Source organism: Lonchura striata, chromosome 2 (assembly GCF_050655825.1).
Source record: "Lonchura striata isolate lonStrDom1 chromosome 2, ASM5065582v1, whole genome shotgun sequence".
Classification (NCBI taxonomy): Eukaryota; Metazoa; Chordata; class Aves; order Passeriformes; family Estrildidae; genus Lonchura; species Lonchura striata.
This window is the reverse complement of record NC_140704.1, coordinates 43,663,467-43,689,833: the sequence shown is the minus strand read 5'-3', so window position 1 is coordinate 43,689,833 and position 26,367 is coordinate 43,663,467. Positions and strand designations below refer to the sequence as shown.

Sequence of the window (26,367 nt, the reverse complement as noted above, 5' to 3'; positions counted from 1 at the left end):
TAATTTAAAGTGGTAACACCAATCTTGCTACACTTGTACACATTTACTGTGAAATTATATAGCTCAGAAATCCACAGAGAAAAAATACCCTTCAAACTCAGTAACTAGACAAGTTGTTTAAAGTGCAGTGACCTTCCACTGTTTTTCACATTTCTTCATTTCCCCTGTTTTGAACCTAATTCACCATTATTTCACAAATATCACTGTCAAACTTCTGCACCACACTCTACATCAAACTTGAGCTAGATTTTCATAAACTAAAGCTTATTACTACATCAGAACAAGTATACAAAGACAGGTATTTTCAATACTCTGCATTGTGCTTTGCATCCTTCCTTACAAGTACAACAGATTGTTTCACTTCCACAATGCATAAAAACAAGCTTAGTCAATATATCAAAGAAAGTTAAGGGAAACACCTCACAATTGAAAGAGTTTGTAATTTCAAACATGGCAATAAAACTAAACGAAAAAGGAGACCAACAGTAAGAATTCAAGCAGTGCTTAAGCTCTCTTCTTGCAATATCAGATCAAAACAGTTATTTATGACTTCAGCCTCAATCATGACCTTAAGTACAGTCTTGTGTTGCCCTTTAAGAACTGGGATACCTACATTCAAGTGAATTCTAAGGTGGTGTCCATGACAGGGGGAATAGAACTAGATGATGATTAAGGTCCTTTCCAACCTAGGCTATTCTAGGATTCTTCAAGCAGGTTCCGTAACTGAAATATCACTGGTGTGAAGTATATAATTTTGAATGCAAAGACTATTCCATTTCTTTTAAATAAACTTCAAAAACTGGTTTTGCCACATTTCAAGGCATTTTCTCCTGCACAATCAGCTTACAAGAAATGCATGTAAGCTGCACTGCAGCTCAATATGGTTGGCTAAAGCTTAATATATATGCTGAAGGAATTAATTTGCCTGATTCACATTCTCCCTGGAACCTCTTTCTAACCCAAGAATAGTAAGAAGTAGAGAGTTTGCTAAAAGGAAGGAGAGCTCTCACATCACAACACTTTTTTACTATTTGAGTGTGTGTTCTGACACTCAACTGTGACTTAGTCAAGTTACTCTAACAAAGACTTTCAAATACTTTTACCTCTTTTTGAGCTATGCCCATTCGATCTCTCCAGTGCATCAAGACTAGATCCACCTTCTCTTTGGCAAATTTTTCAACTTCTTTTGCAGCTTTTCCAGCCAGTCTCTGCCACTCTGGCACTTTATTAAACTTGCCATACTGATCCTGCAGAATAAAACCAATTGTGGGTTATCTTTGCTGCAGGTCAATGCAGCAGTCAAGTGTTTGTATTAGAAAAGTCTCTAAGACTGTACATCTATATAATGGAATAGGAAAGACAATTACAATTACTTACAGTTGCAATTTTTAAATTGTCTCTAACATGCATTCTATCAGCATCTTTTTCAGGAACAGGATCAGCACTGTCAAGGTATGCCAGCAAACCTGGTGGCTGAAAACATTTAAAACCAATTTAAACACACATATGATTAATGAACAGAAACCATAATGTTAGGTAATAACATAATTTCTTTAAATCAGAGATTTCAAAACAGAATTTATATTCTAGTCAAAAGTAAATATATAAAGCTACAGCATTTTTTGTTGCTGTGAGTAGTAAAATGCCACCATCCTCAATAGAATTGCTCAACAGAGATATATTATTGGGTTCAGTGCAGCAGAACTCTTGGCTATATCCCAGTTCTTAAAGAAGCACTTAATGTACCTAAAGAATGCAGGAAGAAAAGAGTTGATCTCAGGGCAACACACAGAGATGAATAATACTAGAATCCATCCATATTCTCTGATATGTGACATTACATGTGACATTAGAGTTGAGACAGTCTTTTGTGAGTAAGCTTTCCTTAAGATAGTGTTCAAGATCAGGACAGTTGCTCTGCCAAAAATGAAGGAACTGCTATTTTGAAATTAAAAGCTAGTAATTTCCCAGATAGTGTTGTAAGAAATTATTCTATTTATTGAACTAACTTCACTGAAGTAACTTAAGAAAGAAGAATTCAGGAGGCTGTGTGAAAGAACATATGAACGATCAGCATATGAACTAACAACATACAGATTTAAACAAGTTACAAGCAAACAAAGTTGAACAGGCAAGGCATGAAAACATGGACAGAACTCTTAACACTTTAATTTTTTATTGGCACAAAAAAGCATTAGAGACATGCTTATAATGTCTCCCACATTTTTGTCCTTTTAATCAAGAAAAATAACTCAAGACACCTTATTTTTAAGTTTTATGTCATAAAGTATCTTAAAAGTGTCAGGGAAGTAACAAAATGTTTAAAGTACAAGATGCTTTGAACCTCATCAATATCCTTTAATTAGCAGATGCTAGACTGCTAATCTCTCAGGCAAGACCTTCCCCTTGAAGGGAAAAGGGAATATGTTTACTATATAGACTGTCCCAACTTTGATACTGCAAGCTTTCATATTTTATATTTTTTGCTACTCCATATTCCATTTTTACTTACCAAAATACGTTTCAACAAATTCATAGCAGTTTTGTTCTCAGCTGTCCAGAGGCCAACCAAATGTCTACTTAACTGCCTGAAAAAGCCATTGAAATTAACAAACTGCAAGTTAGTATTTTAAACAGATTTTTAAACCACTAAACTGCCACCTTTACCATGCTGATGAAATGAAGATGAGCAAGAGCTTCGTGCTCTTGAGTGATTAAGAGCACAAAGCATTACATTGTTCAAGGATATGCTTAGCATGCTTTAAAGTGTTGCCTTTAAGAAGTTCCAGTGAAGTTAGTGGAACAGTAGCAGCACATGCTTTTTGATCTAGACCTCAAAGAACACTTGAGCAATAGAGCAGAAACGTCTAATAAACAAGTGTATGTTTATCCAGCCAACCTTAAGTTACAGCTAAAGATAACAGGCTAGAAGTCATCAAGAACTGCTACATGCTCTACTTGAAGTTCTTAATACCAGTTGACTAGAAAATCCTTTCTGGGAGCCTGCCTTCTATGCCAACTGATGCTTTCTGCCAACATTTGTCACTAGAATTCTACTGCACTGAACTGAAGCATTGCTACAAGCACATTGTAAGTAGTAGCACCAAACAGAACTGGCATGACAGATGGTTTCATATCCGCTCTCTCCTGGATGACACACAGCGGCAACAAGCTCCACTTGTCCCTACATTCCTTAGCAACTCTAAGCACTTCAGGAATTCACAGCTAAAGCTTCTATAATCTTGTACTTGGGTGGAATTAATTGAATCATTGCTCATCCTCCACAGCATACTCTCAGAGATCACAAGTTCTACTGACTGTTGATTCAGGGAATAACTTCTGTAAGGAAACTTCTCTCTCACATAGGATGGGTGATCCTAAATGCATGCAAGATGTCTGAGATATGCACACCCATTTTTAAACAGTTGTACACCACAAGTTGAAACTTTTTACAAGTTCTAAACATTCTACTTGCCTTTTCTCTCCCTGAAGTAAAAGAAATAAAAATCAAAACTTGAGTCATTAATGAGTAACAAACCCAAGCCCACCTTAACAAAAAAATAATCAAGGGTTTATTAAGTGGCTGCAGTCTCAGCTGAAGCTTGTCCTACTAAAACATACCAGCTGCTAAAGAAAATACTCTCCTGAAGAACTGCACTTTTTTTCCTTGACCTCCCAGTGTTCACTAGGCCATTACTTAGATTTTTTTAAAACATGATCTTTTTAAACATGATTTTTTAAACATATCAAGTGAGATGGACATACCTATTTGTAAGCATCCTCTGATCTGTGCTTATTGTAAACATAGCAGTGTGCAAGTGACGAGGTAAGGCACCTTCACTGAGGGCAAGATCTTGCATTTTGGTAGCAACCTCTTTGTCTCCTTCCTTTGGAAACAGGGCAAGATTACCAAGAAAAGAATCTTAGTTAAGCTGCTTTTATCTCAGCCTAAAGTTCCAAGGCCTTCCTGACTATCAATTATACCAACTAATATTCAAAAAGCAGAAGCTAAAGTATGATAGTTTTTAACTGAAAGTTCTCAACAGCAACTGCTCAATGCTGTAGTAAAGCCATGGACCAGATAACTGGTAGTTACATCTATGAGGACAGTTAACTGAAGAGGGCAGGATGCCTGCCATCATACATCAGGTTGTAGTAGCAGTACCATTTTCACACTGCAATTATACATTAGGATGAAACAAAGAATGGCAGCACATATGATTTCTTGTTGCTTGACTTTTGCTGACTGTAACCACTTAAGATGAATAGCTGCTGTTCAGTTTAGACAGCCAGGTGGGTAAGACTGCCACTCACTCAAAATGCATTAGTTGCAATGAATAAGAAAAAGCTTTTGCAGCACCTTTACTTGTCTAAATGATAGGACTTTTAATAAACAACATAGTAACTTTTAGCTAACATTATCAGCTACATCAATGGATACATGAAGATTTGGAATACCTCTATTTCAAGTGTTCATTCACTTCCATTCCAAGAAAGTACTAGATGGATTTCAGATGCATAAGCCATTGTGATACAATGAGGCACTAACTTAAGCCCTGAATTTCAACCCAGGAAGTGTCAAGAGTCAGTTAGCAACAATCATAAGCAGCCCTTGAAAAGTATGGACTTGGCCCATACATTATGTGGTATGGAAACTTAAAGCCAAAGCAAGGAGGCTGACATCACTAGTCTGCTCTGGGACACTACTGCTTGCTAATCCCAGTCCCATTCCATCCAGGAAATATGGCCTTTCCTCCTTGAGATACTGTCTAACATGCAGAAGTCTGGTGGCTCTGAGGTATGTGGCTGAGCTACAAACAACATTTACAGCCAAATCTTGACTGCAGTATGAAGACATGCAAGGCGCTATCTAATGTCCCAACTCACATGCTTTCCAAACACCCAAGTGTAAGATAAAGCAAGTTGCTATATTAAACCACTCACAATTAAGCAGGTGCTCGGTTCCTCACCTTCCAACTTCCCCCTCCCCACTTTGAGAAGCTAATATAACAAACTTCTCTTGCTAAGCAATTGCAATTCCAAAACAGACAATACATATTTTGCATGCTATCCCAGCTAACATTTATAAAATCTCACCTCTATTATTGCCTTCATCACCAAACCTGCTCCTTTCACAATTGCCATGGAAGGGTGCTAGAACAGAATGTTAACCAAAAAATTATCCAAGTGCAAAAACTGAACATGAGATCACCTATGATTCAGTTTCCTTAACTAATGTACATGGCTGTTCTATCTCCTATTCAGTTTTGTGAAAGCTAGCTTAAAGAAAATTTCCTACCCTGTATCTTTGAACAAGCATCTCTTATGCAACTCCCAGACATAATTCCTGGCACTGAACAGCAGTATCTATCAGAGAAATTGGAATAATGCTCAGCAAACTGGCTGACACAGCTGACACTAATCAAAAGCAGAAGAAAATACTATTTTTACAGTAAGAAGGCATTGACATTTTAGCTAAAAATCTCTACAATCTCTACAGGTTTACCACTGAAGAGGATGTTACTCTTGTTTTCTAACTCTTAATTCCCATTTATTGAGAAAGAAAAAAAAGGCAGAAAACTTTCCAGTCAAGGGAAGATCTGTGCATCTGTTGAATCTATCCTAAAGTCCAAGTAGTATTTTACTGTGTTTCTGGAAACAGGTGTTAAGCAGTCTAATCTACAATGATTTGGCATATCATTCACCATAGAATAACCACCTCAATCTGATATCTGAAGCCAAAATAACAGGCCACTAAAACATTCATCAAAATAGAAAAGATTGAGGCACATTAACCAGCTGAAGACAAATCTGTCTTCCAGTAAAAGAAACGTTTCATGTTCACCGAGTACATGAAACCTCTAATAATAGTGAAAAGTAAGTCTTACCTGAAACAGCTTAAATAGTGTTCTTCCGTTAGATGCCACCATTTCCAACAACATGTCAAACTGCTGCCCCTCAGTAGTCTCACTATATGGAGCACATAGGGCAAATGTCAGGAAGTCCAGAAGTGAACTAATTACTAGGGCACCTGTCCCATGATCCTGAAATTAGGAAGACAGGTATGTAAATCAGATACAATGGTCCACACGTATTCACAATGCTGAAGGCGCTTTTCCCTGTCATAGCATTAAAATAGTCTGTAAACAAAAACTACAAGTTTAGAATACTACATTCGCCTGAGTATGTCACTACCCTGGTAAATAATTGGTTTCTAAAGCATAATGACTCAATATGCTTTAGACTCAAACTACTCTTCTCTAGTTTAATCCCACAAATCTGAGTTCACACTATTCTTTTACTTAAAAGAAACATGCAATTTCCATATTAAACATGCAAACATTTGTTGCAGGACATTCAAATTCTGCAGTATTGACAGCTATGTCCTAACCTGTCAAGATCCAAGCTTAATTAGAACAAACTTCAGTGCCAGATAGAGCTGTATTTTCAATTGTAGGTACAAATGCATTCAAAGATAATCTAAGTATGACAAAAGCATTTTCATTGCAATTAGGAAAGGCAATTAAGCTTAAATCTGTTTCCAAAATTTGACTTACCACATGGGAATTGAATTTCTCTAGTAGATTTTCTAGAAACTTCTTTGAAGAAAGAAGGGAAGCTTTGTTCAACTGCTCCTGCCTCAAATCATAGTCATCATGCATGGGCTACAAAAAAAGAAGTATTCACTATGTAGCCACATTTCAACCCTCAGTTCCTAACAGCTGTAATCCAAAAGGCACTCTCTCTACACACAAAAAGCACATCCCCTTCAAGTTCAGCAAGAAATCACTGAATAACAAGTTAATCCACATCTGAACGTACTGCAAGTTGAATGGCAGTCCCTATTTCTACATCTTTCAGTACCCTGAAGTTCACATATTCCAAAGTGAAAGAACCTGAAATTTAATACTTACACACATAAGAGCACACAGCATGTCAATAGAGGCATGGGTTACTCCATCATTGTTCCTTTTGAGGGCTTTCACAACCTTCACTCCTAATCGTTCTCGAAATCTTTTGAAAGGGAAGCAAAACCACCAAGATGAGAGAAGAAACTAAAATCCTAAAATTAAGATGACATCTAGGCAGTGGCCAAGGGGAGTCTGCTCCCACTGGATTTAGCAAGCCAGTACCTTGATAGTTTCATAAATTTGAGATTCCTGGTAGGAAAATATTGACTTCACTGTTAGCATTCCAAGCACAATCATCAAAATAAAGAAAATGTATCCATGCAGTTACAGGATATTATTTACAGAAAAACCTAAATTTATAAAGGTCTCAGACTAAGTGCTTTTGTTACACTTCTCATCACTCTCTATATTATAGTTGCTCTATATTTCCTAGTCAGAAATATTTCAAATAATTTTTCATTTTCAGAACAATAGACAGTTTTTCTGATTCCTAATGTTAAAACAAACTCCAAGCACTCTGGACATACTACAGAAGTACAATCTCCTAACACCATTTTATCTTGTGTTGAACTGAAGACAGCAATGACATCAGCGTACTTTGAGAATGAAGAACTGCCCACTTCAAGGACAGATGAAGGTACATGTTAAAAATTTTTCCACTAGGAAAATCATTAAACCATATTTGCCTCAAGACAGAGTATTTAGCAGAGGAAGAATCAGCTTTACTTGCAGATGATTACCTGGGATTCTCAATTTGCCTGAAAGCCTGGTGACAGCCTCATACTACTGAAAACAATAATGTACAGAGACTTACAGTCCTTTTCAGAAGGGAATTCCATTTCTCAGTTTTAGACACAAGTTACTAACAGAAGTTTGAGGCCTATTTTCATTTACTACTTCCAAGCTTGAAGAGACTTTGCACTTACTTTGGAAGCTGAGTAAAGGCAAGGAATCCCGCTTTTGAAGCCACTAGTCGTCTTACTGCTTGGAATTGGCTTTCAAGCTCTGCATTAGATGCTGCAATATCTCCCTCTTGGGAAAGCAATGCTGTTATGGCATTATTAATGAGCTTCTCCTTGTTTTCTGAGAAGAGACCCTGGTTAAAAAATAACAGTGATTAATTTCTTTCTGCATTAGCAACATCTTAAAAGGATGGGTAAAAGCTCTATTCTTACATCTTGTGTAACTGCATGTAGGACTCCACTGTAGGAAATGTTAGCATTGAACCTGAACACAGCATCTGCAAAGTTACCATCTGGAAAAAGACATATCAATAGTTAAGTGTACAGCATCTGACTCAATATCTGGATGCTTTAAAGAGCACTATAAATGCACAAAGGAAGCATTAGCTTACTTGGAGGAGCAGCCAAAAACTTCAGATGAAGACTCTCTACTTCTTCATCCACAGGCATACTGAGTAATCCCCAACGCTGGCCTTTGTGTGTGGAGGTCATTTTCACACAGACATCTCTATTACCAGAGGCTCTCACTCCATCCAACAAGCTAGCCAGGAGAGAATCTCTGGGTTGGGACAATGACACACAAATACAACTTATATCAGAAAAGTGGTGCCAAAGAAACAAATTATAAGAGAAAATGAGGGAAAAAATCATGTCATAAAAGGCAGCAATACCTGGAATCTCTTACTAACACTACTGCCAACAGCTACACCTCTGGAAGAAGTCACTAACTTTCAGTGTTCCTTTATGCACTGTAAGGAGAGAGCTGACTTACACTCAGTATAGCCAGCTGCAGCCTTTCACTAATGCGATCAATTCTAGATTATCTGTTAATGAGTGACACATGTTGTTAGCCAATTCATCCCTGTGCTTTCTGCAAAACCTCACTTAGCAGGATTAGACTGTATTACAACTGCAAGTGCACTCAGGGACTGTTCTGTTGGCTGTTTTAAATAGAATCAACTAAGACTGTCTCAAGCAGAGAGCTCAAAGGGTTCACAGCCTTCACATTTCCATACTACTTAAGACGGTGCTTTCTTCCCTTGTTTTGGATATACTACTTAGCCAAGTACAGAATACATAAAACTATATTGCTTAGGAGAAACAGGCTGTATCTAACTGTCCAACACCCTTTCATGTGCATCAGAAAACTTCTGGGGAGATTTGCTCGAAGTTGGGATGAAAGTAAATGGCAGAGATTTAGTTCCTTTAACATATCTTGATTTGAAAGTGGCAGACTGCTAGAACAGTAAGGCTTTGAATCTACTCCTTCAAGGGTCAGAGTTTATAGAAACTGAGGAACTCCAAGTGCCACAGTAGCAAATTCCATTTTAATTTGTAATGCACAGAAGCTCCAGTTACCTTTCTGTTGAAGAGTATTTCCGAATTTGTCCTTTGATGAATTCAATGGTGAAAAGCTGGGGGTTTTCAGTGTCACACACTATTGCAAATACCTGAGAATAAGGGACAAGGATCACATTAATGAAGCAGTGTTATTTAGCTACTCTACAAATTAAGGCTTACATATACTATCAATTCCTCTCTTTTAAAGCCTTTATTTGAAGAAGTGGTAGTGAGAAAGAATGGCCCTTACCTCACCTAAAGGTTTCAAAGTTGCAATGTTGTAGGTAGCTGGATCCCTCTCAACTAAGCAAGCTTCTGTAAGAGCTAGTACTCTTTTCACAGGTTCCTTGTAAAACAAGAGAGAGGCAAGCTAGGAAAGAGAATACTTAGTACTTAATAGGAACCAAGTATGTTCAGTCTGACAGCCTTACCAAGTGCCTAGGTGTTATTTTTTGAACAACAAACTCTGCTAAAGATGTTATAGATTCATCATTGCTGTACTTTCCAAAGCGAAGGTTCAAGTATTGCTCAAATTCTAGGGATTCTTTCCTTATCCGCAGAGAGATGCCTATGAAGTTGCCAGCATGCTCTATTGCACTCTTGATAATTTCATCCCTCTGCTCAGAGGCAAACAGGTGCTGCAAATTTTGTCAAGAAAAGAAATAGGTGAAAAATATGGCACAGCCAAAGAAAATTACAAATAATATAAAATAATAAATAATCCTCCACTATAGACCTAACAGCAGGGAAGGTTCACAGCAGCTGGACTGGCCTTTGCTAAATGCATGGTATAGACAGGTATTTATTACACAAGAGATCCACTATTAACTTTACATTAGCCTTTAAAAAGAAAATCTATAGCAGCTATTCCTAAAGGATACCCTGCTACACATTAGTGTGCCACTAAAGTTATTGTCTGCCTGTCCACCTTTGGCAACAGACCCTGACAGCCTGGCAGGAGTGAGGACTCAGAGAAAGCAATTGGAGCTACCACTAGTGATCTTTAAGGTTAGGGCAGCTCTAGAGGATCAATTATATATTGCTAATTTTATGCCAGAGAAAAGCATGCTGCAATACAAAAGACAAGGAAACCCTCACTGAGTCGTATTTTGTTAGTAGAGACTGAAGTAGCTATACCTAGAAGTTAATTTATGGTTAATAATGTAAAGATCTTTTTCCACTGTTTGAACTGTAGTACACAGAAACCCTGTTAAGATTTTAGTACCAACATTACACTGCAGTATTTCCCAAGCAAAGCTGCCAAGTAATCAGATCACAGGTCTAAAGAGGCAATGGCATCACTGATCACTCTATTTCTAAACTGAATCCCTACATCAGTTAGGTATATTTGTAACACACTACTATAAATTTGAGAAATGACAGGAAATTCCACATCCACATTACATTCATATTTACTACCTAGATATCTCATCCTTTTCAGTTCTTAAACATGCAATACACACACAAAAGCCCCCACACCAAAAACTGTAACCAAACCCATATCAATACCCTCTCAAATGTTTTAATTAATATCCTTTCCTTTTAGGATCTGTCCATAAGCCTTGAGGCTCCACAACCAAGACCCAAAGATGCAGATACTTTTATGCTCCAACTGTGTTTAAGATTCATTATTAAATATGCAGCTATAAATATCCTAAGAACCATACCAAGATATTTTGATTTAATACTCACCAATCTACTAAATCCTCCATAGAGGATACAGAAGCCTCCCTGATAGCCAGTAATATCAACAAAGCCTTCAATATTTCTGTAGTCATAGGAGCACAGGACCTTATTTGTTGCAGGATCAATTTGGTCAATACCTCCAGGAGTCACTTCCAGAATAACAGGTTTCCTCGTATCACTCCAGTGATGCTTATAGCAATTATACCTCTGCAGAGAGAGCTACTTTTAGACATCTATGCACACTCCTTTACTACACAACAGTAGTTCTCTACTTATCTAGTAAGTTTAAAAAATTATTTAATTTCCCTTAATACTCTTATCTATATTAAGAACACTATGAAGCAAAGGATAGCAGCTGTAGCTGTCAATTGACAAGGAGATCATAGCTTAAACAATGCATGGTGAAGCAAGAACAGAATCCCAAAAGAGCCACTCCCAAAGGAAGTAAGTTGTCTTGTTGCAGAAGGTGGTCTACTCTGTCGGAACCCTGGCTTGGTTCAGGGGCTCCGTGTGGTGGAAAAGTCTCTCCTCCAACCCATGCTTACAAAGAAAACTCTGCAGCCTCTTGTTGTTCAGTCTCAAGGCAGTTTATTGTAAGCTATCTAAAAGATCGTCTTCTCTGGCTACTGCAGTTTGGTCAGCAGCTCAGGCAGAGACACACACACCCCTGACACCCTCTCTGTCTGCTGTCTTCTTCTCTCTCCCCGCCCCTGGCTGTAGCTATCTGTTACATGATACATTATGTGATACATGTTTACAGTTTTTCCCCAACACCTACTACCTATATTAAATGGTGTTTTTCTATTCTAAACCAATCCATGAGTGCCAACATCAAGAACATGGAGGAAAGGAAGAAGAAAGAGGAGAAACAGGACCGGCCTACATTCCTCCATCTTAAAACCTCTGACCCCCACGTACAAAGTAAAAACCCCCCTGTACAGGTGTTAAAACCTCCTTATAGAATACTAAAAAATTCTTCCCTCTACTTTGTAACTACTTCTACTATAAAATCTAAACTTTTGTGACTTCTTGTTCCACCTGCAAAGTTGGTAAATCATTCCATGGCTCAAACTCAAAAATCACAGCTGTTTCCAGCTGCCTGCCAGGGTCTCAAATGCCTCCAGCCAGGGCCTGGTCAGACTTCTGAACACTGTGGTTAGATGAGGAAATAGCATTTATATCAAATGCTATTATTCAGTTAATTAAATCAAGTTCAGCTAAGTTTGTCACTGTAGTGACAATTTTTCATCTCCTGCAGTCACATTCCATTACAAATACAAACTTACTTTAACCTGCAAAAGTCAGAAGTCTGCTGTAAACTATGGTAAGACAAAGGGGATCCCCTCATTCCAGCAGTGTTACTATGCTCATGACTGAAGATTTATTCCATGCAATACTTTAAATTACTTAAACTAACTTTAAGCACTTGAAGTGCTATTTTCTGTGACCAAAAGACAAATATAAACTCCAGCTCTGTAGACTGCATTGCTTATTTACTCTATTACAATTCAGTAAATGTCAATCTTGTCTGTAATCTGACCTACAGAAATCCTAAGAAGCATCAAATGTTCAGGATGTTATGCAGAAAATATTTAATTAGGAAGCAAAGCAAACATTGACTAATGAATCAATGTTTTTCACCTCTCCAGATAAGAACTCCACATAGCACAGCCTATATTTCAACATTCATAACCCATGTACAAGTACAAGGATCAGGCCAATCAAAGAGAGCTCAAATATTCTACTGGTAAAGAGGTTCCCACTACTTTTGAACAAACTCCATTTTCTCTTCTCAACGACTTCCAATCCAAATACACAAAGGTATTTTAGGTAGCACATATAGCACAAGCATAAAACACATGAACAAAGTAGAAATCTGAGTCTTTAGATCATTTCCTTAAACTGCACATGATGCAGGTAAGCCAGACACTCACCCGTCCTGTGATTTTTCCTTCTGAGAAGTCTGTCCTGAATCTCTGTTTTTAAAAACAAAGTTAACAGACAATGAATGCAAATATGACAACCTATCTATCCAGAAAGTCTACATTTAAGCTGACTCCATTTTATGGGCCTCATATTAAGCCTCCTCAGAAGGCTCACCATTCTACTGCAGTTTAATATATTAAATATTTGTAGCTTTATTCACTCTTTACAAATCAAAGTACTTACTCCAACTGACACTAGATCAAGATCATTAAGATAACAGCTCAAAAAACTTGGATTTCTACTTTTTATGGAGGGAAAGAAAGCATAATACACTACCACAAATAGTAACTAAGTACTTACTGCTTGATTCAAGAAAATAAGAATAAAAATCTTACCAGTGCCTCTGTAAGGAGTTCTGTTCTGTGCTCTGTGGAAAACTTAAGTGTCTCAGATTTTTTCCCGCTCCCTTTGCGAAAAGTGAGACTAAATTCTGTTCCTTGTCCTTTTCCAACAGGAGAAATACTACAGATGTCTCCATAAGGCCACTATACAATTGAAAATAATTAGGTAATACTGTTAGTAATTTTAAAGCTACATCACTCCCTTCCAAAACCCCTTAGAACCTTTAATAACCCTGTAACAAAGTGACATAATGAGCTTGAGCTTCCTATTTGATACTGTGCAAAGTAACTAAGTGTCCTGATTCCCTTCAGGGACATAGCTTAGCAGTGATCAAACTTAGCCTAGTTCCTTCAGAACAGCACAGCAAAGGCAAACTACTACTTGTTGGCTATTAAAGAGAAATTGCCTAAAAAGTACAAACGCCAGTATTTGTAGAGTTAGTGAAGGCAACACAGACCTTCTGTTATGTGTGGTTTTGTACACAGCTGCCACATCTTCTGGCTTTTCTGAGATCTTGTCAGACTAGATGGTTTCTTAAGCCTGAATGCCACTATTCACTCTGAACATGTGACAATGTTCATGATACAGAACATAAGTCAAAACCAACTTCAAAAATGACAGTTACCTGATTTGTAACTTCCAGCGTGTTGGGGTTGTATGTGGTGATGGCATGGGTTCCAACTGAAAAGACTCGTTTATATCTAGAATAGAAGAGAGTATTAAGTTTCTTTAGAAGCCACAGGAAAACCCATGCTGAATTGCAAAAATGATGTTAAGATGATATACAGAGGTTTTTGTTAGGAAATGAATATGGAATTTTCTTTGTTGTTACTTGCAGTTTACTCTTATAATATGTTAAGCTCTTCTGTTCCATATATCTATAAAGAGGACCTACAAGTTAAATACTATTAAATAGATTTATTTATGCATACCTTTTCCTAAGTTAGTGGTTAAGTCAGTATCAAAGGCTCATGGAACTTGCACTGAAAGGTACTATCAGACCAGAATAAATTTTAAGAAGGTTACACAGGTAGGGGAAAAAAATATCTAACCATTCCTGCAATAATCTGAAGCATCTGTCTGAAGGTGTCTCAGCCAACTGCTTTAACACAAAACCCAACTTACACAGCTGGCCGCAATACAGTACCAAGTCAAAGCACTATTATGGTCAAGCCTAATTTTTTCTTCATCTTGAGGGAAGCCAAAGCTACCTAACTCTAGAAAGACTCAGATCACCAAAGCTACAGCCATTGCACATTGATACCACAGATACGTTAGCTGTCACAAGGCTTAAAGAATAGCAAGGTAGTTGCTTGTGTTTCAGACGGATCAGACACAAGAAGCAGTGAGCTAAAGCTACAGAATTCAGATGCATCAAGTGCAAAATCAAAGCCTTAACATGGTTTAATTTCCTAGATAATCCTCAAAATGTACCCTGAATAAATAAAGACTCTCTACATATTTCTGAATCTGAAAGCTTTGACACATAACTAAGCGGAGATTGAAACAATAGATAATTAATAATACCTTATTACTTGCACAAACCATGTTCTAGGGTACTTCCATCTGGAAGCCATCCAGCCCAAAAAGTAAAGCCAAACCTGAGCCAGAGCCAGTACTAGCAAGTATTCTCTGACTAAAGCAACATCATCTGAACATGGATGCCTTTCTTGAACTTGAATAAAATAAAAATACTTTGGCTGGTTGTCCATATTAAAACTGATTAAATGTAAAAATTTAAGGTTCAGTTCTGGGTAAACTGTGGGTTTGCTTGGAAAAGATATTAACAACAGATGCTTAATTAATCTGAATCTGCGCCATGTTAGACTGCATCAGGAACCAGCAGGTCATTTCTTCTATCCTTCTCTGCATTCTTGTGTTGCAGTCCTTTCTCGTTTCTCACTTGACAGGTCTGTAGCACAAGCCATTATTTCTGTAGAAAGTCAAACTTTGTATGGGCTTCAAATATATTCAGAGCAGCTCTAACATATTCCTTATGACAGGAAGGTCAAGAGCACCTATCTGACAGTCAGGCAATCAGACAAACTTAATACCCTTCCAACTTCCATTATTATTAAAATAGACCAGTGTGAGTTGAAGCCTTTACCAGCACAGAGTTTACTTAGAAATTAAAACAAGTACTTATTTTCTTTAAAGCTTAGGAACATCTGCATGGAACTGATCTGCCACCTTAAGGATGTTTACACGTTTGCAAAACCTATTTGTTTTTCCACATAGCTGAAATTTCCTTATTTAAGATGCAGGTCAAGGAAGTCATGAAGTAATGAAGCAGAATGTTTGAAGCTACTCTAGCTGCTAATAATTCCACTATATTCAGCCTGTTAAAGAATGCTCCAGTTCTTAGTTTATAAGAAGAAACCAACCGTTCCCTCTCTTCTTGTTGCACAATTTAGGCAGGTTTTCTGTCTTTTATATGACTTATTTATAAGATTCATTTAAGTTCTTTAGAACAGCATGTCACAAGTAATAAAGCTCTTTATTACTTGCTCAAGGTTTTATTTACTTACTTAGCCTACTATGAGCTGCACAGAGTTTTGTGACAGAGTAAGGATTTGCAACCATTACACATAACGAAAGACTAGCATGCAAACATTATAGCCCATTCTTTTTCTCCCCTTATGCTCAAGCCTACATTTCAAGATCCAGGAAGCATTTATTATCCAGCATTCTTAATATGTGATAGGACAAGGAACACATGACAGAACAGCAGTTTTGCTGGGTTGCCATTTCCCTTGTTTCCTCTCCCTAGGTAAACTCAGAAGAACCAAGTCTTATTTCATGAACCAAGGAGATTCAGAAGTCAACTCTTACATGTGGCCTACTCTTGTTCATAACTTCACCTATAAATATTTAAGAAAGGTATTCATACCTCTAGGACTTGAAAGGTTTACTATTAATTATCTCTCAAACTACTCTGCAGTACTGTCTAATCCCAGGCTGTTTTGAGAAAAGTTGAAGCAAATGTCCTCTTCTCCATAAAAGGCTACAGCCTGTTCCTTATTTATTTCAAAGCACTGGTGAGATTTTTTCAGTCACAATGAAACTGGCAGATAAATTTTATACCACCACACCCAACTAAAAAAGCAATCTTCATTAACTTTACAGATTGACAGAACACTGGAAGATCATCATTTGCACTACTGGAAAATATTTTATGGACACACAGAGCATTAGTCACATTCAAAGTGACTACCTCTACAAGTAGTCAAAATTATTCAGGCTCATTTAGCACCACACATTAAGTTACTGGCTTTTTTAATGTTATACATAGATTATACTGCGAATGTATAACTATGAACTGAGTGGAATAAATAATTCAAATAGAAAATTACTAAAGTCCAAATAAACTTCTGCTGCAACAAACAAGAGGCAACTAATTACTAAATACTTCTTTCCCCCTCACTATAAAAGAATTAAGCACAGCACTGAATTTTTACACTAAATCTGTTCTAGACATCAGACTTAGCCTGAAGTTCTATAAGAATTCTCTAAGTATACCAGAGCATTACCATCAAGGTTCAAAATCATAACTTCAAGAGCTTGCCTCAGGCTCTTTAATGAGAGGAGTTGGGCAAAAGAAGAAATATGAGGTTTATGTATTTAATTTTCACCAACTGGCTCAAATCCCATGCACACTAAACTTGCACATATGCTGTAGAAAATTCTGAGGAAGAGACCAGACATTTTTGGTTGGGGAACAGAAAGATTAGGAGGAACAAACTGCTCTAATATTCTTCTGCAATATAGTATCTTATTAAGGGAAGTAGTTTATTCATCCATGCTCACACAATTCCAAATGCATGGATCATAACTCACAAAAGACTCAATTTACACAAGTACTGGATACAATTCTACTGAGAAAAACTAAATACTACACAATTTCTGTCAAGTCTATTGAAACTCTGACTTGTAGAGGAAAGATTTTGTACTCAGACAGCTGCTCAATGTAGTCTGGACTCAGAACTACCCAGGATTTTAATTTTTGCTGACAAAAAAAGCAGGGAGCTCTTTGATTAGACATTGAAGCAATCTCATGTTTCTTCAAAGCACAGCTGTGACAGATCTGTGACTGCTTCTCCTTGCAAGCCCATTCTCCTTTCCTTTTCAGTATTCACAGTCTTTGATAGGATGAATGTGTCAGACAAAAAAATCAACCAGTTTCAATTTACTGGTCAAACAAGAGATTTGGACAATACCTCTTCATAAAACCATTAGAATCAAGCAGTTCTCATCTTCCCCAGGTGCAGATAACCCACTCTTTGTTATGTTGATGTTTGTATAGCAAGGAAAAACCTCATTTTGCAGAGATACTATGCATGTGAAAAGGAACAGTGGATAAGAACACCAAATAAAGTCCTGTAACACCCAATTCAGACACAACATAACAGATACAAGTTATTATAACATAGTGGATAATTTTATTAGACATTCCCAAGCTTATGAAGACAGAAGCATCATCAAAAATTCATTTTTAGATCCAAGACCCCCATTAAGATCAGGTTAATTTCTATTAGCAGAATTCTCCAAGTTATCTCAGTTAGTAGTCTAACGGATAATCTGATATACAACTTCTTAAGTGTATATGTGGACTAGTGATCCTCATCAATTAAAATACTACTCCTCCATAAACCTGTTCTGAGAATAAACATTTCCATCTTAAATTTAGTGCTTAGTAAGTTGAAAAGACTCAGAAACTGGTGAGGTCAGGTGGTCCATTTCAGAGCTACACTGCAGTGTGGGAACATAAGCAGAGGAAAGCTAAATCACAATGTTTAAAATCCAAACTGATTCTAGTGAAGATACATTCAGTTCAGACACTGAGCAGCAGAAGCCTTTAGTTCAATTTTCATTCATCAATTGGATGAAGTTAAAACTACGCAGTTAAATCCAATAAAAGAGAGAAAAATGTCACACAAAACTTTAAAAACAAAAATCCAGAATTAACAAACTTCAAACTACTTACTTTCCCCTCCATGAATGTTTTGTTGTGTAGAAACAAGCCAGGTCTCTGTTTTCTCTAATTATATTCATTCTGCGCCAAGATCTGAAAACAAAGGAGACATCCTGTTAGTACTCAGGACTCTTACTTAAAAAGTTCACAAATCATCAATATACTTCAAGACAAAAAGACTTTGTTTTTAAATTTAAGTTTATCAAACAATACATGGACCAAGTTGCAAAATTATTATTCGTTTCTTCACTGCATTTGTTACACTATTCCTTAATAGTACCAGGTTCCAGTAAGTTATGCCACATTTGCCACATTACCAGCACTCTACTTTCACTGCATCTTTGTACATTCAAATTCAAGTATATTTTATGTCATCTCCAAAATACTTTGCTCTCAAAAATCATATTATATAAAATTATTTGAGTATCTTCTACCTGTAACGCCAGATAAACCAAAGTACTACTGCAATTCTGAAATAAATAGTAAGGAGATATCTGGATCCATAGAACAGTTTGTTTTCCAGTCTGAATCAGAACTTGAGGTTGAAAAACTTACTTTACTAGCTAAGCATTAGGATTGAAGAGCTGACTGAGTACCATTCCTGTGCTGTAAAAGTTTAAGCAATCTCACCACTAACATCCTGACATGCTTATTTCACAGAGTGAATATCTATTCCCTAAACACACACACAGAGAATTTAGTGAACCTTGCCCACAATTGCTTGAGTAGATAGGAGCTGGCAAGTTCTAAAGAATGCTTCTAAACACTACTATTTTCAATGCCTGAAACAAATGCATATTGAGTAGTTAGGAAATTAATCTCCCTTTTACTTCACTATGTTGTATTGCATATACAAGGAACTTAAGCAGATATTCCCTGATTAAGTACAAAAGTGAAGTTGTTACTCTCCATATACTGCTACAGCATTAGTTTTATTTTCAAATGTGTTAAATCAGGATTCCCTGTAACTGATTGAAAACTGGTACTACTCTCAGATTCACACCAATAACACAGCAGCCCCCCCACAAAATATCACATACTAATACTGGTCTGCAAGAACACAGCTTGCCTGAAGCAACTCCCAAGCAACCCAATCCCAGTCAGTACCCCACTGAAAGTTAAATAACAATCCATTATCTTTTTACATTCAGCTAACTCTGCTTGACTTATCAAAAGAAGATTTCTTATTTTGAGATGGATGACCTGCAACATTAGCTCATTGCTAATTTCTACCCTCTGTGACTTCAGGTTATTTTCTTTCTGAGCAAAGGCTGTAGCAGTTATGGAGTCATAAGCATGAAGAATGGATAACCTGCTCAGAAATGAACTCTAGAATTCCTTCCCTCAGGTGAAGAGCCAGCACAATTATCGCTACCTACTGAAGGAAACTTGAAGTACTGCCTCTGGGAAGAGAGAATAGTATTTACGTGTTTCAATGACTCAGTCTTTGAGTCAAATCTTCAGAGTTAATATTCCAATGACCTGTGGCAAGTTAAAATTCTCTAAAGCCAGTTTTTGGAAACAAAGTTTTATGAGGGGCAGGATATTCAACAGCATTATTGCTACTGACTGCTGACATCTACCTGGACCCATGCATTTGACACTGTCCCGCCTGACATCCCTGCCCCTAAACTGAAATAACACAGATTTGACAGAAGGACCACTCAGTGGATAGGGAATTGTCTGGAGGGTTGCACTCAAGCAGATGCAGTCAATGGTTCACTTTTAAAGTGGAGATAGTGACAAGTGGCATTCCTCAGGGGTAAAGACTGAGACTGCCACTGGGTTAACATCTTTGTCAGCGATATGGACAGTGGATTCTCTGCAAGTTTGTTGACAATACCAAGCAGTGTGGTGCAATCGACAGGCAGGAGGGAAGGGATGACATCTAAAGGGACTCTGACAGGTGGGAGAGGCGAGTCTGTGCCAACCTCACAAAGTTCAACAAGGCCACATGCAAGACTCTGCAGCTGGGCTGGGCCATCCCAAGCACAAGCCTGGTAGAGAATGGCTTGAAAGCAGTCCTGAGGAGGATTTGGGTGTGTTGGTTGATGAGAAATTCGACACAACTCAGCAGTGTGTGCTCAAAGCCCAGAACCACATTCTGGGCTGCATCAAATGAAAACTGGCCAGCAGGCCAAGGGAGGCAATTCTTCTCCTCTGCTCCACGCTTGTGAGACCTCACCTGCAGTACTGTGTTGAGCTCTGGAGCTCCCAACATAAGAAGGGCCTGGTCCACACCTTTTGGACTCAATTTACAGAGAGACACAAAGATGGCCAGGGAGGGAGCTGGAACACCTCTTCTATGGAGACACACTGAGATCTGGGGTTGTGCAGCCTGGAGAAAAAGCAGTTCCAGGGCAGCCTGCTTAGAGCAGCCTTTCAGTACCTAATGGGACCTACAAGAAAGCCAGAGAGGGGCTTTGGGCATAGAGTAACAGCTTTAAACTGAAAGAGGGGAGGGTTAGGTTAGCTGTTAGGATTAAATTCTTTGTTGTGAGGATGGTGAGGCACTGGAACAGGTTGCCAAGAGAAGTTCTGGACACTCCATTACACCAGCCCTGGAAGTGCTCCAGGCCAGGTTGGATGGGGCTTAGAGCAATTTGGTCAAGTGAAAAGTGTTCCTGCCCATGGCAGTAAGGTCGGAACTAAATGACCTTCAAGGTCCTTCCCAACCCAAAGCATTCTATGATTACTCCTGAAGTTCTCCATTTCGCTTGGTTTCAGAACTATTATTATTATTACCATGGATAAGAATCAAAAGAGCACGCTCTATACAAACGACACAGATCTTACTGTATAGTAGCACACTTTAGATCTAATAATTTTGTTTTAAACTTATCTTTCAGAACAACATTCCATCTACTCAATCTTCATGCCTCTCTTTCAAAGCCATTTTCTTGACATTGACTAAAGTATTAGTAAAAATAAAATAAGAGGCTTATAACAAGACTAGCTCTACTAAGTACAGGATTAAAAGAGCTATTTATCTGTAATTCCAGTTTCACCAATACCAGACTCCTCTGACCAGCTCTATTAGGACTCTCACACCTGAACACTGCTTGCTCTAGAGTTCTCAAGGTTGCAAATATCTGCTCCTATAATACAGAACTAAGAAACATTCATTTATCAGCTGCCAGCAGCTTCCAGAAATTTTAACACCAACATCTAACTAGAATCAGGATACTGATACATTAAGTATTGTACCTGAAGTGCAAGTGACAAATTCACCAGAGTGCTCTTTTGTTTAGATGAAAACCACTAAAATCATTTAGCCTTGATGCTTTACTCACTGTGCTTCTGGACAGTGATTGCAACCACCCCTCCCACTGAGGAGACTACCACAGGGGTAACAAATTTAGTAACAATTAATTCTTGTACACATTTTCCGGCAGTTTAACAGACAGAAAAGGCTAACAATAGCCTAGTGTTCTGAGCTGCTGTGGTAAAGCCCAGCAATTATTTACTGGTTATCTTTGATTCCACAATAAGAGCATGAAAAAAAAAAAAATTGTTCATACCAAAGACAAAGATACTTTAGAAAAAAACAAGAATTTCCTCTTCCTTCACTCATTCCAGCAGAACCAGTGTGGCATCCCTCTTGTACTATCCACATTGTGATGCACTGTAATTTTAGCACCTAAGACAGTATAACCATTGACTTTGCAGAACACATAAGGCTTTACCATTAATCAAGTTTAGCCATATTGCCAGTGTAAGCTGTAGTGGCCTGCTTAGTTACATATTAATTTCCTAAAATAAGACAACATTCTTGTTACTTCTGCCACTTCTTCCTGCATTCAATAAACATTTAAAAAGTTGCCTCACTTAACACAAAAATTGGTTGAAATTTAGCTCACTCCAAGAGCATCCAGGGCAATAAGGCACTAACTTGAGCAATCACCTTTATATTCTGGAATACCTAGGAGTAGAGAAGTCACAACTTCAAAGGTTATTTTGAATATTTCTTAGCACAGCTATTGCATATCCCGTACTGATGGTTTTCAAAGGTTTGATGCTAGAGAAACACCCAGTTGTTCTATTTCCGCTGGAATAGAGGCAAAATCTACTTTGAGAGTAGCAGCTTGTAAACATGGTTTTCTTGGCTGAGAGTGGGCATGTTGAATACAGACTGTAGTCAAATAATCCAAGGATTCTGCAGGCAAAGTATTGTCTACAACTTGCAACTTCTTTTGGGAGTATAACTAAAGCACTCTCCAAAATATCCCCTGGATATTTTAAACAGCTTTTTTACAGGACTGAAGTTCAACAATACTTTCCTATTTGGTTCCTGTAGTACTGTAAATAGTAGTGAAACAGCTTTAGGGGAAGAGCTGAAACCACATTTTTGAGTGTCTCATGTACCAGAAATAGCAATCCCTTAAACTAAGGGCCTGAACTGCTTCCAGGACTCCCCCTGCCTCAGAGTTTAAGCTACGCAGTATCATAGAACAGTTTGAGTTGAAAGGGATCTTTTACACAATTTATATTCAACTTGCATGCAACTTCCACTTTTCCAGGATTTCACATTCTTTAGACAAAACTACCATCTGGGAAAACAATCTATTTCAGGAAACTGAGACAAGTCAGTCTCAAACCAGCACTTGTGGAGTCAGAAGAAAAGCTGTGACCTTGCATTCATCAAAGCAGTAGGCACAGCTGTAATTACACGTAAGTTTCCTTCAATTTATTAAATAAAGGGAGAAGTTTGGACAGGGGTTCAAAGTTTAGTTTTTTTCTGATTATATTATCTCTCTTTTATTACAAAGTCTCAGTATCTTTCTTAAACAAAGGTTTAACAAGGTAGGATTCAGAGCCCCACATAGAATTATTATTCTGTTCCACTGCAGGGAGGAGTAAAATAAATGCTGATAAGAAACTGAAGTTTCTTGGGCAAAAGAGGAAGAGAAATGCAGATAAGAAACTGTGATTTTGTTTTAAAAATTTATTCCAGCATAGCTGAATACTATTTAGAGTTCCTGGAAAGTCTTTACTACACCAGGACAGTTACTCATAGCAAGCTCAAGTGTGACTTTTCTGAGAGAGAGAAGACATACTATGAGCACAAAAAAAGGAACCAACTGGAAAGCAATGAGAGCAAAGCACTTAAAAAAACCCTAAGGTTCTGTTATTCTGTGGTTCTACATACCTGCCTGCTACCTTAAAGGTCTGAAGCCTGATTTCCAGTCATCTACACCTCTGTAGCTTTAAAATCATTATTTAAATAAGTGAGTTTTCCTGCACTGGAATGTTTTAGCTGTCTACATTTCAACCTCCTCTTTCATTGCTGTGGTCACTAAGTAGCAGCATTTTGCCTTCAGACAGATTTTTTCTAACAAGCATTAACTTTTCCTTTTCCTTGAACAGTACTCTTCTAAAGTACTACAGCCTAATTAGTTGTAGAAACAGGTTTCATCTATAGTGTAGGAACTCCCAGTCCTTTTTGTAAGAAGGGGAAGAGATAATCCACCAGATCCTACATGCAACCTGCATGTAGCAGCAATCCCACCTTCTGCAGCCCAGAACAGAAATAGGCTGAGAATTTCAGCCTTACTACTGCCAAAATGATGGTGACATTAGAGCCCATCCTCCAGGTGACCCATTCCCTCACTGAGGATCAGTGTTAAGGATAAGAATATGGGTGGAAGATTCTGGTTTTCTTTTAAATTTATATTAGCATTCTGCTTTACCAGTGAACCAATCTGATCCACCAGCTAGACAGGTGAGTATCAGAACAAAAGTATATACTCACTAAGGGAAGGAAGAAAAAAAAAATAATGTTCCTTTCAGTCATAGTTTAGCAATCCTGTCATATTTCTTCAGAATAATGTTCTGTTTTATTAGTGAGGCAAGAGAGCTGTTATTTTTTTTTGACACAAGAATAGTTTTTTGGAAGCAAATAAGGAAGCTAAGCAGTTGAAGGTTAACACTTCAAGATACAGTTGAATGCCATCAGAAGAATTAAGTCAGTGAGTTTCACTTACTGATCTTCAAACAAGTTAAAAGCAAAGTCACCTCCACAGTATAAAAAACAGATGTGGCTTTAAAGACCAAGCCTCAACATATCACTTAAAATCTGGAAATACAAAGTGATTCAGTCCCTCAGGACAAGTATGTGTTTGGAAACTATGAAAAATACCACATGACACCCAGAGGAGCAAGCAATACATACAAAAGAAATTTTCTAAAAAATGTGTTCCAACAAAGCCAAAAGACAAGGTTAAAGTTCCTGGAAAATCTATGCCACACAGGGACAGGAATGCAACTCTGTCTCCAAATACTGAGGTATTTGCTGCAAGTGGAAAAAACTGTCAGTAATAATAGAAAGGCACCAGTAACTTCTAGTTAAGTGTTCTGGCACTTGGCTGCCTGTAGTAGGCTAGAATTAGACCAAGCTGCACATCTATGAATTGAAGCAGGCTAAAGCCAAGCATAATTTTCACAACTGTAATACTGGTCCTGTTATTTTGATTTAATTCATCAGACTGTTCATAAAGTATCTTCCTAACTCAATCCTAAAATGAATCTCAACTCACTAGTAGTCCCTTCAACAGCCTCCTCCTTTTCAACAGATGTCACTACATGCAAGTAGCCTATGCAGATGAATCTAGTAATGAACAAAAAAGTCTTCAGCTTCAGAGAACTTAAATTCTAAAACAAGGACCATTTTCTGAAATGCAGTGTTATCTAACGAGTGCTACATAACATGAAACAAAGCAGTTATCTACTCAATTGCGTCTACTCCAACCACCACTAATCTTATTCCAAAAGAGCACAAGAGAGAAAGAGAAAATACATTTCAGACTACATTAACGTCAAAAGCAGCCACACAGCAGAGATTAAGTGCATCACAGGAAGTCCCTGAATAAACTTCTAGGCCTGTGTTTCCCCCCAAGTAGAAGAGTCAAACACTACCTCAGCTTGAGAGCACCAAGCCAAAAAGAGAAAAAAGACCTCTTCATCCCAAACTGAAGTGCTAAGACAACATTTTCATGGCCCAGGACTCAGCCCTCAGTAGAGGCACAGGTATGAAGACACAAGCTTCACACCACTCAACAGGAAAATCTATCCCAAAAACTTCTGGCAGCTCACCGCAGACAGAAAACCATCCAATGTGACTACTTGTTTTGACTTTCAGAAAACAAAAAGCAAGCTAAAAGCATGCATGGAAAAAACCCAAATGCTCGTGGCAAAATAAGAGCTTTAAGGGTAGATTTTCTGGAAAGTGCATCTAGTTATTTTCATGTACTTCAGGCATACTGTCAGCACTCAAAAAAGAAATAAAATCTCATCTCCGTGAGAGCATATCTCTGCCACATCTCTCACACCCTTCATAAATTATTTCCCAAAGCATCTCCTGACGCATATATTTTGATCTGAGGGTAGGAGGAGGAAAATAACGTGTCTTTTCTTAATGGACATGTCAATACTGCTCTAAGAAAGAGGACAAATTCTGCCCGCAGGCTACAGAAGCCGCATCAGGTGCGGGGCATGCCGAGCGAAGCACCGGGCGGGCTGAGGCTGGAGAACAGCCCCAGCCCTCTCCTCGGCTCGGATACAGGAAGCGAAGGGCTGCGAGCGGCTGGCGGCAGGTTCCACGCTGGGGCAAGGCACGCACAGCCCCAAGCCCCTCACGGCTGGGGCAGGAGCGGGGCCGTGCCGGCAGCATCAGCCCCCGGGCGGCAGAGCGAGCGCTGCCCCAGCCCCGACCCCGCTCCGCCCCGCGGCCCGGGCGCGCCCCCGCCCGCCACCCCGGCCCGAGCAGCGCCCCAAACCGTGCAAGGAGGCGGGGGCTGCCGCCGGCCCGAGCAGCGCCCGGGACCGTGCAAGGAGGCGGGGGCTGCCGCCGGCCCCGAGCAGCGCCCGGGACCGTGCAAGGAGGCGGGGGCTGCCGCCGCCCCCTCACGTTCCCCGCCGCTGGGATTACCTGACCGGGGAGCCCGCGCTGCCCGGACCTGCCCCCACCAGCAATGCGCCTTCACGGCGATAAGGGCGAAGGGGCACTGAGCGGAGCTCTCACCCCTCACCCTCCGGCCGGGCGGGCGGGCGGGCGGCAGCCGCTACACCGCTCCCGCTGCCTCAGAGCCTGGCGCTGGAGGCCGCCATCTTAGCACGGGCAGCGAGACCGCCCCCTCGGCGCAGCCGCCGTGCGGCCCGGGGCCGTCAT

The 26,367-nt window shown here is 38.9% G+C and overlaps 1 protein-coding gene across 4 annotated transcripts in view; it reads right to left on the bottom strand.

Moving 5' to 3' along the window:
• Positions 1–26,341, bottom strand: part of DNAJC13 (DnaJ heat shock protein family (Hsp40) member C13) — a 57,584-nt gene extending 31,243 nt beyond the window's left edge. For 3 of the 4 annotated variants that reach the window (XR_014953263.1, XM_077786851.2, XM_085573247.1), the window contains exons 1-20: positions 26,128–26,319; positions 18,213–18,293; positions 13,854–13,929; positions 13,222–13,371; positions 12,835–12,876; positions 10,907–11,107; positions 9,646–9,852; positions 9,465–9,560; positions 9,233–9,324; positions 8,266–8,432; positions 8,087–8,166; positions 7,838–8,007; positions 6,915–7,014; positions 6,558–6,665; positions 5,889–6,044; positions 5,098–5,154; positions 3,766–3,887; positions 2,513–2,588; positions 1,378–1,473; positions 1,104–1,247 (exon numbers count right to left, since the gene is read on the bottom strand). Coding sequence is in view for 3 of the 4 variants with exons in the window: in XM_077786851.2 (XP_077642977.2) it covers positions 1,104–1,247; positions 1,378–1,473; positions 2,513–2,588; positions 3,766–3,887; positions 5,098–5,154; positions 5,889–6,044; positions 6,558–6,665; positions 6,915–7,014; positions 7,838–8,007; positions 8,087–8,166; positions 8,266–8,432; positions 9,233–9,324; positions 9,465–9,560; positions 9,646–9,852; positions 10,907–11,107; positions 12,835–12,876; positions 13,222–13,371; positions 13,854–13,929; positions 18,213–18,280 (2,208 nt within the window). In the remaining variant the exon portion in view is untranslated. Of the gene's footprint in view, positions 1–1,103; positions 1,248–1,377; positions 1,474–2,512; positions 2,589–3,765; positions 3,888–5,097; positions 5,155–5,888; positions 6,045–6,557; positions 6,666–6,914; positions 7,015–7,837; positions 8,008–8,086; positions 8,167–8,265; positions 8,433–9,232; positions 9,325–9,464; positions 9,561–9,645; positions 9,853–10,906; positions 11,108–12,834; positions 12,877–13,221; positions 13,372–13,853; positions 13,930–18,212; positions 18,294–26,127 lie in introns of all 4 variants that reach the window. The other variant, XM_021531237.4, reaches the window with a different exon arrangement.
• Between the last annotated feature and the right edge of the window lie 26 nt (positions 26,342–26,367).